Genomic DNA, 11,793 nt, shown 5'->3' with positions numbered 1-11,793 from the left:
TGAGAATCCCATTTGCAGTTTCAAAAACAGTGTTATGATTTTCATTTAAAAATGAATGTTGCTTTTCATTTACATAAGTTGCTAAAATAGATACAGTGAAATAAAAGCACAATCTAAGATCCATTTAATCTTAATTTCCCTGGCAGGGGGAGTGATGTGAATAAGGACAAAAATGTTTTGATTTTTTTTTTTCCTCATGTTTACCGTGGATCACCTGATCTCACATTCTGGGGCTCGTATAGCAACGTGTTTGCTGAAAGGGTCCTATGGATACTTCTTGAGCAGTGAGGATAGCAGAATTGGCTTTCAGTAGTAGTGTTCACTAATCTTCCTCTTAAACATCACACCTATTTTCTTTCCTTGTAAAATAAGGAAAATGTGATAGGGAATAAATATACAGTGATAGATTGTACATTATTTTTATTATCTTTAAGCCAGAGTTAAATGGTAAAGTAAAAAAGTGGTGACTGTTTTCATGATGTTGGCCTCCCACACTCAATCTGTTATCTTTTGATAAAGGGGATAAATGATTTCAGGTTAACTGCTCTGTATATTTGTTTTCTCATTAAAAATAGGTTTTATTTGTGGATACAATTAATGATTAGAGAATCGGTTATTGCAATTGTGTTACTTATTTGTGTTACTTATTCTTCTAAGAGATAGGCTAAATGACATATAGCTCAGTATTCCAAGTATCATGAAAGACATGGATGTTTTAGAATGTTGTTCTTCGTAGAACGTGTTAAATGCAATTATCTTTTAGGCTATTTTCTAAAGGATACAATGCAAAGGTATTTGAGTATTTTCAAGAAAAGAAATAACAAAACATTAATGCTATAAGAGGTTAACTAGATATCAACTAAATATTAACTATTTATTTAAAATGTTACAGCTTTTTTATTATTGAAAATTAAAAATAAAATTTATTTTCATAATTTTACTTCTTTAAGTTGTAATTATTTCATTTTCAGTGTTTTAACTGGTGCTGTTTTGCTTTTCTTTAGTAATCTTCATAAAAATATGGCTTTATGGTTACAGAAGTTTCTCTTTAGTCATTTGAAAGTGTCCTTTTTTTGTTTCAAAATGGCTATAAAAACTGAACTTTAAATTACAGTAAAGAGAATAGAAACTGGTTTATCCTGTCTGATATTTAAAAAGGCCTACTGTTAGATAAATAACTTATGAAAATGGCAGGTCATCCTCCCCCTCAGACACTTGTTCCTGGTTTTCCCTATACCGTCAAAGCAGAAAAGATAACAAGCACACTGCTTGAACTAGAATAGGTAAATACTTGCTGAATGAATGAATTTACTTTACCATTTAGGATAATAATTATAATTCATAATCACATTTTATTATACGTGGCCGTAACAGTCATGTTACTCCTGGCTGGACCAGAGTAGCCTAAGAGATACTTTGTTGTTAGAGTAATGCTTTTAAGTGATACCCTTAATCATTGTAGAACATGTTTTTTCTGCAGTGATGACTTGTGGTGCCTTATCTAGATTCTTTTCCGGTCAGTAGTATGTCTTTGTAAGATAGCTTCTGCAGTCCATGGCCATGGAACAGAGTAAAAGCATCTCACTTTTTTGGCAGTTCTGTGCAAACTGGGGGCTGGTAAACTTTTTTTTGTAAAGAGCGAGATAGTAAATATTTTAGTTATTGCAGCCCAAATGCAGTTTCTGTTGCATATTTGTGTGCGTGTGTGTGTGTGTGTGTGTGTTACCACCCTTTACAAATGTAAAGATCGTTCTTAGTTCGTGGCTATACACAGAATAGGCCACAGACTGGACTTGTCCTGCTGGCTATAGTTTGCTGACAAGCTGAGCTTCCATGGATATGGGCAAATGGTGCCTTTCTAACCTCAGAGCAGCTAGCTCTGACATTGGTGGTCTTTTTCCTGATACTTTAGTCACTTCTTTGCCTCACCAGCATAGGCCATAGGCATCTCTTTAGGACTCTGTTCATCTCAAATAGAAGCTTTTTCTAGTCCTATATCCTTTGCACTACCAGAGCAGGAGATAGGTGTCCTCTTTGCTCTACCACCACTTCCCCTTCTCAGTTCTTTTAAGTCCTGTCATTGTCTCCCTTTCCTTATTATCTTACCTCCCAGAAGAACCTTCAGCCCGTTCCTTGACCTCAGCTCTTGGTTCAGTTTTCTTCTCTCCTATTTCAGTCATGTTACTGATTCCGGAAGCCTTGTGGATAACAAATGCAACATTGTGACCTTTACTTTTTCCAGTCTTTTTCTCCATCCCATCAGAGGCATAACCTTGGTCACACCCAGATCCTTAATAGTGCCTGAAACTCTTAAACTTGCTGGACTCTCCTGTTCTCCATTCACTATCTCCCATCCCCCTCCATTGCTGAAGTTCCACACTTTGACCTCATTCTTTCATTGTGCACCACCTATCTCCTGTTTTCAGATTATTGCTTGTTTTGTTTAGATTCAGATTTAATTGCCTCCCTGCATATGCCCTGAATCCCTTTGCCCCAGGCTGCATAGTATTCCTCTTTCAAAACTCAAACTAAGTAGCACTCAGTTATCTGTCTCCTTCATACCTGTTGTTCCCAAGCAGCTCAGCATTGCTGGAGAATATCAGGTTTTTCCATTCATGTTTGCATGTCGCAAGTGGATTCTCAGTACCGATGGGTAGTTTTACTGTGTTTCTGTAATAAGTTCCCTTTCCAACTTTGAGATAATTCTTTTACTACCTTTTTCCATATGTTCTAGCTCAGCTTTAATATTTGCCTGTTCAGCATTCAACTGTTCACTTTATATACATCATTGAGAAAATGATGTATATAACTATCATTTTCTTTTCTTTCGATTTCGTGGATATAGTAGCTTTTCTCCTTTCAAAGGCAAATACTCCTGCTTGTGTTCTGGATCTCACTCCCTACTGTCTCCTCAGGAACCTTGAATATTCCTCTCCCAAGTTTTTCACCTAATTTCCCAAGGCAGAGAACTGCCTTGATTCTTCTCTTTCTCTTTTCCACACCCTCCCCAACTAATTAGTGAGTATTTCTGGTTCTATTTCCAAAAAGAGTCAAATCAGTCCATGTCAGGCCATCTCCATATCTTGCCTGTGCTATGTGCATTCGCTTCCTCACTGGCTCTCGTGCCACCATTCTTGCACCTCGTACGTAGTCCACTTGTAATCCAGAATCGCTCATGAATTTTTGGAAACGTACACTAAAGTATGCTACTCCTTTGTTCATATTGTTACAGTATCATTCTGTCACTTTCTTCATGGTATGTTTATTTGATAGGTATAGTTGTGTTTCTAACCACTCTTTTTTGAGATTTTATTTTTTAGAGCAGTTTTAAATTCACTTCAAAATTGAGAAGAAGGCAAAGAGATTCTACCCCTGCCCCTACACATGCATAGCTTCCCCCATTACTGACATCCTCCACCAGCATGGCGTATTCGTTACAATTGCTGAGCCTACATTGATATCTGTCACATTTCTGATGACATTCACGTTCTCTGCTGTGGCCGGAGAGGCCTGAAACGGTTTGATTCCTGACTGCTTCTTCAGCCTCAGCTTGTTTCCACTTGCCCTCGGCTTACCCTACTTCAGATCACAGGCCTTCTGTCTATTCCTAGAATGGCTAAGCTGGTTTCTATGGTGGAATAGCTCTGCTGGCGCTGTGATGACTGTGTTTATCCACTTGGGCCAGGCCTGGTTCAGGCTGACCCGAGCCCTAGAGTGAATGCCCTGTGATCTTCCTGGAACACAAGGATATGGGACCTGCAGGAACTACCTCGGGCCACTTCATGTTTCCCTCCCTGGGCCGCCACAAGTAGGACATGTGAGACAGTTTGTTGTTCCCTCTGGATTTTGATGACGTATGAGACTTTCTACTGTGAGTCCCTTCAGGGTGTAGCTGCAGGCCACAGAGTTGCTTAGCTGCAATAGGGAATCAGCGTCTCAGCACCAGGGTGTCCCACTGCTTGTGTTGCATTACCATATCTCTCATCTATCATGCCATCTTTTTGTATCCTCCCTTGGGACAAGACTCATGGGGAGCTGGCAGTTTGCCTTTCTTTTGCTACCTCTGTAAGTAATAAACTGTCAGACTCTCTAACAAGGGTTTGCTGTTTCTTTAGTAGCTGAATCTTGCTTGCCACTTGCCACTTGCCAAGGCCTTTGATCACTGTTCCCTCTGCCTGCATTGCCCTTTCCCTGAGTTAAAGTATTCCTTCTTTAATGCACCTCTTTATTCCTTTCTGTAGTGTCAGGGTTGGTCAGCCTACGCTGGCTTTAATGTAATATGAATATGTTCAGACCCTACTTAGAAATGCAGACTGTTGTAAAATCTTAAGAACCCAAGCTTTTTTGAATGTTGCAGATACATATCTGCAGAAATCCTGGTAAATTAGGCAAAGAGTGTAGAAACCACAACAGAAGTTTAGGTCACTTGTTTAATATACAAAGTCTTTCTTTCACAGATAATTATTTTCCTTAATTTGTCTTAGTACACATTATTCACAAAACAGTAAGTTGTTAATGCAAGAGAATTAGGTAAAACCAAAAAAGTACAAATGCTCAATCTCAAAAATTGCACACAGTTAAAATAATTTTTCCTTGTTTGTTTTAATGCGATCTCCAATTTCAAAATGGGCTTTCTTCAGATTTGGAGGAAACACTGCAGCCCAAAATAACAGTACTTCCTTTGAGCTGTATTGATATGTAAAATAGCACCTTTGGGCTGACTTAAGGAAAGAAAAAAGGTTTTTCATCTTTCTTAATTAAAGTTAAGTCCTATACAATTATTACATAACAACTACAATAATGATAATAAGTTTAAAGAGCTCTGCTTTGTTCCAAAATATTCATTGGCAAGGTAAGGAAAGGTAAACTGTCAGGTGAATGCAGTAATCTTTCCCACCTCACCCCCTTGACAATTAGAGTATTTTAATGATGTCATTGCCCTAATGAGCTAATTTTCCAGCCAAACAGTAGATGTTTTAGGGGTATCTGAGGACCTTTTGCAAAACAAGATAAATGTGGCTATCTGGGACAATAATCACATGTAATAGCAGCTCAGAGTGAGATTTAATCCTAGGGCATTTTAGGAGACTCCTTCAATATAAACCTATCTTCAGTTTCTCCATTACTGTATCCCAGGTTGATTGGATCATTTTTGTTTTGGTATTTTTTTCTTTCATTATTGTTTTGCTTGTGTTTGTTCTTAAGCTTAATTGCCTTTTGGACTTCACTTTTAAAAAAATACTGGGATTTCATTCCTTTACGATTCAATCTTTGATACAATAAAAGTGAGAGTTCTTTCAAAAATTAACAGCATAAATGTCTGTGGTTTATGGTATTGATAACTACCAGATGCATGATTATAAAAAGCCAGGGTTTTTAACAGAATTGCTTGTTTCTTCTTCGATTTCAGTCCTTTGATTCACTTCCATTTTACTTCTTACGTGAGCAGGTAAACATGCTTCAAAAAAAAATGGTCCTTCTGGAGAGTAGTTTTGAAGGGTATGTCCAGTCCACAAAAGTATTGTCACAAAGCCAAAAACTTTCATTGAAAGGGCAGTTGCCACACAGAATAGGAAAGAAAATCAGTGTTAGGTTTTAAATGCACATCATTATTTCTAGTGGTTTGAACCATAAACAGCCATTGCAGGAAAATTTTTTTTAAAGGATTTAAATTCAGGAGTTCAGGGTTTATAAAGGTCAGAAGAATAGCAGAATAAAAAGCTGACTTTTAACCTGGTAGGGAGCTGTATTATTTTCTCATTACAAGAAAGTCAAAGCCTGTACAAGTTAATTTTGAGAATTTAGGTATGGTATTAAAACACCATGTCATATTTTAGGGTTAAGACAGTAATGCTTCATTTATCTTCACTTTTCATTCTAGAAATGTTTTCTTAGTGTTAAATGTAGCCCTTAATTAACAAGGCCTACTTTAGCCAATCATCTCCCACTGAGAAATGAGCTATGCACTTACCTATCTTGCTTTAGGTCTGTACAGAATTTAAACAGTATTTTTGGTGGTAATTAAGGTAAATAATCCTTTTCCTTCCAGAGCAAACAAAAGAGAAATCAAGATTTCATTGCTTGCTGGTGACAGATTACCCCCCCACCCCCACCCCCGAATATTTGTAAACAACGTTTCCTTGCTAAGCTCTGGGAAAAGTAAAGCTTAGGAAAATTAACAAAAATGGAATCAAGGTTAATCTATTGGGTGAGGTGCCATGATTAAATCACCCAAAGCTTAGCTATTGATGAGTATATATCTTAAACCTTTAAAATGGAAATTTAAGAGAAAGTTAATACAAAGTTTAGTTTGTTTAAGGTTCATAGATTTTTTTTATTAGAAGTATGTCCTTTGTGCAGAAATTATGGTACACTTTAGTTACTTCAACTTTGTTTTCCCTGTGCCTTTAGTCCATACCCTCCACAACAAGTGTTAAGAAAGATGAGTTTTAAACCTTTTGTTTCCCGACTGGCCAAAAACCTTAATGTTTTTCTCATGTACATACATGAACTCACACACACACACATTACACACACACACACACACACACACACAAAGTTGACATTGTTTACCGTTTCTTTATTTCTAGGAATTGGGACTATTTGGACTCAGTGTCAGCCACTACTAATATTCATATCTTTCTCCTCATTAAAAGGTTATTTCCTTTTCCTTTTTTCTATGTTAATCCGTGAAGAACAAGCACACTGATAATTACAAAGTGCATCAATGTGATACCCAGGTTTGTGCAATGCAATACCCATGCTTTGGTTCTTACGGCCATCATGGTTGCCTTTTCACAATAATAAATATGACAGCTAACAAAACTAAATCACCTTTTTAAATGTGAGACATCTTTCTCTGATGGGTCACTAACTCTATAATCCTCTATAATCATTAATCTAGCTCACTGCAATATCATTCACGCTTCAGTTTTACATGAATATGCAAAGAACACAATAATCAATTGAACTGCCAAACCTAAACAACTCAATTTATTACTTATCACAAAATCTGTTGAATGTCTTTACTTCCCAGCTGAGCAAGGGAAATACTGTCAGCTTTTTAAAATAGTCTAAATGCTTAGTCATAACTCCTTATCTGTCAAGTTGATACCACATGTGGATTAAAGAAAAAAAAACCTTACACATTTGACTTAACAAAAATATTTAATTTTTGTTTCCCTATCACATGTGCTTTATAGTAGCAAACAATTTCAAACTTTGCTACAGGTAGACCATTTTATCTTTCTATACTTTCATTTTTTCACCCTTTAGAGAAATGGTAAGTTCACCTAACTCTTTAACCAACCGGGTTATTTAATTTGTTTAGTTTAGTGCTTTATAAAACTATAACATTTGTGAGACTTTGAATAAAAGAATGAACTGAGCTGCTGTTTTGAAATGTTCGTCTGTTAAATGGAGCAGAGGCTCTGCCTCTTAATTTTAGGGCTGTGCTAAACAATATGATTAATTCAAATTTAGGTATACTGGATTTCAAATCTTGGTTCATAAAAAAGGATGTAAAATATCTTAATTTTTAATATTCATGACATTGAAATAATTTGATATATAGTGTTAAATGAAATATAAAAATTAATTTCACTTATTTATTTTTACTTTTTCTAATGGGGCTACTGGAAAATTTTTTAAATGTATGCATGTGGCCTGCATTTGTGGTTCACATATTTCTGTTGGACAACACTGTTTTACGGGGACCAGATAAAAAATAGGACCTGATAGTTGATTTCAGCTTCTGTGGGTATTTAACAGCACTAATTACACCCAAAAAACTCTGAAAATCTTCTGTTCATGATTTGAACATAATTCCAAGTATTAATATCTTCAAATGTGTATTGCATCTATTTTAAAAACATGCATCTGTTAAAACAACTGGACTCCACTATAGCCATAAAAATCTGTTAGCTGTCAAAGTATGAATATCAAAATATGCATCCTCCCAAGTTTGCTTCTGATATGACTAAGGACAATGCAGACAATTTCAAGCTTAAAACCAAGTATGTTTCTTATTTCCAGATGAGATAGTTAACATTACGAGGCCTTAGAAGAAATACACGTTGCAATTCAAGTCTGTATTCTTAAACTTGCTCCTGCTCCTGTGAAGACGTGTGTGTCCATTCAGGCTTTCGTCACTGCCTAAGAGTGTTCCTTGCTCCATTGGTTCTTAATTGTCTTAGAAATCATGCTCTAGCAAACTTTTCACATTTCTCTATCACACTTTGGACTGCTTCATGGGATCCTGGTCATTTGGTGTTTTTTTTTGGTCCTTTCCTATTTGAGCAAAGTAAGGAAAAATGAGTCAGGAGAAAGAGAAGATAAAGGGAGTGAATACTTCAGGATCACTTCTGTCATTTGTAGTGGCTAAGGGCTAGAAAGATATTCTTCAGTGAAGAAACTCCCAACTGGTTCCGTCACACTGGTATAACCTCAGGGGGACCGCCCTCTGCAGATGGCAGTGAATTTGTACCCGTTTGTGATACAGGCACAGCCACGGCATCCTTGATGTCCGTGTTGATGTTGCATGAGAAGTTCTTCTCCTGCTTTTTGGCAGTGTCTGGGCAATTCTGCACAAAGATCACGCGGTTGTAGGCCTTCAGCCTGCGCCATAACTGGACGTAGACTTTACACTGTACATACATGAAGACGAGACCTCCCGTGAAGCCAATGGCCACCACAACCAGTTTTGTCCAAAATGGCCATTCAAGGACACCTTTGAAGTAAGAAAGAGAGAATGTTACCACTAAGTTGTTATCAATGGGTTTGGTCATTTTTTTCTATGATTCCTTCAAAAGACCATGCCTGCCCGCTAACTTTGTGGATAAAGAAGATATTGTTAACAGGCAGTAAAAACCATAACCAGAACTGCTTGTTCCAACCCTTAAACGTACTGTTAAAATTGTACATGAAGAAACTCACTCTCCTACCGTCGTAATGATTTTATTTCTCCTAGCATCAAGTACCTACCATGATTATCAGATGATATTGGACTTTTGATACTTTGATATTTATTCCTTAGAGCTTAATCTTTAAGGGAAGGTAGTGAACATACTAAGTGAAAGAATCAGTTTTAAATTCTTTTAAGAAGGTAAAAGGGTACTTCTATAGTATTGTACATACAGGTCCCCCTCCCCACCCTCATTGCCTTTAAAACTAAAAAGAAAAAAAAAGTGAAAGAAGCTGCCACATCTCACCAGAGAGAGAGAGAATTCCTGAGTAAAGACATGCATAAAATTTAGTACTTAGGCATTTTTGTTTCATAAGTCTTTTTGTCACGAGAAGCACCTCTTTCTTAGATGTCAGTGTTTTCTCTTACTATGTACCATCATAACTAGAGATTGGCTTTCACAATTTTTAAAGCTTGTACAGGAGTTTAACTATAACAATATTTCGGCCACACATAATTATGAATGTTAAATACATGGTGGTCAAGACTCCATCTCTTGCAACGCCAGGATGGTGTGGAGCATAGCTGTTGCCATTCAGGTGAAAGGCTGTCCAGTATAAGAGCACGGTTCAGTATGTTGGACCGGGAAGAGTAGGTTAGAAATCAGTTTATGACGGGGCGCCAGGGTGGCTCAGTCGTTAAGCATCTGCCTCCAGCTCAGGGCATGATCCCAGGACCCTGGGTTCAAGCCCCACATCCGGCTCCCTGCTGGGAGCCTGCTTCTCCCTCTCCCACTCCCCCTGCTTGTGTTCCCTCTCTCACTGGCTCTTTCTCTGTCAAATAAATAAATAAAATCTTTAAAAAAAAAAGAAATCACAGTTTATGAAAATCTATGATTCTACTTTAGGTTTTACTTACTTTTCCTTATAACAGGGAATAGAGTTATAGGAAATGTCCTACCTATATTTTGTAACAGTGATACTCGCTTTATCCTTCTGTAAGGAAACACACTAGGGCTTGTTTGGCTCCCAACTTAGTTCTATTTATGCAAGGAGAACAATCATCTGACCTACAGACTCAGGGGAGACCACTGGTTTTTCCCCAGGGGACATGTGGTAATGTCTGGAGATACGGCTTATTGTTATACCTCATGTTGGGGTAGGGTGCTACTGACTTTCAGTCAACAGATGCCAGCGATGCTGTGTAAACACCCTGCCGTGTAGAGGATAGCGCTCCCCAATGAAGAATTATCCGGTCCAAAATGTCAGTAGTGCCCAGGTTGAGAATTTTTGTAGAAGACCATCACTTAAGCTTCATTTATTAGGAAATGGCAGGGAGGATTCAATGTACAAATCAGATGTCTTGGAGTTCTCCAAATTTGAAGGATTTTTGCTCTTGGCTACTATATCAATCAGTAGTTTCTATGTATTTGGAATGTTTTAACCACAGATAAGCTGGAGAAAACATGCACTTTATCTCCCATTTGGGGGGGAGAAGTCCCCATGAATTACATCTAACTTTCCCCTCTGTCTGCTAAATCACACTACCGGCCGTTCTCAGTAAGTGCCTGGAGGTTTTCCATTTCTGAGGAAATGTCCATGATATTTCTTCTCTCTGGGATTTGCGTCCCTGTTTCTGCAGGTCTACCTGTCCCACAAAACCCAGCTCAGGAGCATCTTCTAGCTGGTAATAAATTCCAGCACTTCCACAGTTTCATGTTATTTCTTCCACTTGTGGCATGACCTAACTTTCTAATGAGTTATTTTTACTTTGCCACACCATAATCTTGACAAGCACAGAATTCATGTCTGGTTGGTCTTTGTTTTCTGCAGTGCCTTGCTCGGTAGATATTTCAAGGATGAATGAAAGCTTTTGAAGTTCCAGGTTGCATTGCTTTGCCTCAGTCTTTTCAATATAACCAGAGGTGCCAGCCTTTCTTCACTTGTCCAGAAGCTATGCTTCCTTGGGTGGATGGTCTGAAGAAGACTCCACTCCTGCCCTACCCCTCTTTCCTGAAATAGTAACCAGAACCCAGAATATACCTGAGAATCTGGGCCGTGAGTAACCAGCCGTTTTCTCTGCCACTTCTGGGAGACAGTCTGATCTGTCCACTTTCTTTCACAAGGTTCTCTGAATCAATTTCTTCTGCCTCAGTCATTCTTCCTTCATATGTTTGGGAAGTCAAGGCCCTCTGTATATTCACTGACAAAGTTTAGAGCACAGAGTATCTCCCTGCCCCACATCCAGAAGCCCTTGTTCACATGACCATCTTCTCCTAGAGAAAGCCTGATCTTCCTCTTTGCCTTTGACTAAGTGGGCAAGATTTTTATTTTCTATGAAGATACTATTGAGCAATTGTAAGATTTTACCTTGGAAAACTCACTATAAGGATGTTGTGAGAAGAGATGCTAACAACATGGGGTTAAGTGGATTTCTGAGAATGTTTCCATTGGTAAGATAATGTTTACCTCCTTATTATTGAGACTCAGAAAATTGTCTTCATATTCAACCTTGTTGGACTAGTTCTGTGCTATCTTATGTAAAGAAGAAAGAATGTCCACAATAAGGAAGGGTGGAAGAAAAGAGAAGGCAAAAATCTTGTTCCTTGTGGCTCGTTTGTGTAAACAAGGAGTTCTTTGTCCTTACTGATACATATTTGAACCTGTAACCTGAACTTGGCAATGCCAAGAGCACAAAGTTGTTTCTACCGGCCCAGTTTGGAAGAGGAATTTGGAAAATCCAACTTGAGGCAATTCTCCCATCTGTTCATTTCTCAGAGATTGTATGTACTTCTTCCTTTGTGCTTGGGAATCTTTCTTCAGGAGTTTCTGTAGGTTTAGGAAGAAACTGTCTGCATCCCTTTTCTCTAAACATTAATGGGAAACACTGCT

At 37.9% G+C, this 11,793-nt stretch overlaps 1 protein-coding gene across 2 annotated transcripts in view; it reads right to left on the bottom strand.

Annotated features, from left to right (window-relative positions):
- Positions 1–4,416: 4,416 nt before the first annotated feature.
- MARCHF1 (membrane associated ring-CH-type finger 1) overlaps positions 4,417–11,793 on the bottom strand; it is a 293,848-nt gene continuing 286,471 nt past the window's right edge. For both annotated transcript variants that reach the window (XM_011235504.3, XM_034661416.1), the window contains one exon: positions 4,417–8,728. In XM_011235504.3, coding sequence (XP_011233806.2) covers positions 8,430–8,728 — 299 coding nt within the window. In that variant the 3' untranslated portion in view covers positions 4,417–8,429. The remainder of the gene's footprint in view (positions 8,729–11,793) is intronic.

The sequence above is a fragment of the Ailuropoda melanoleuca genome, chromosome 5 (genome assembly GCF_002007445.2).
Source record: "Ailuropoda melanoleuca isolate Jingjing chromosome 5, ASM200744v2, whole genome shotgun sequence".
NCBI lineage: Eukaryota > Metazoa > Chordata > Mammalia > Carnivora > Ursidae > Ailuropoda > Ailuropoda melanoleuca.
This window is presented reverse-complemented; position numbering and strand designations above follow the sequence as displayed.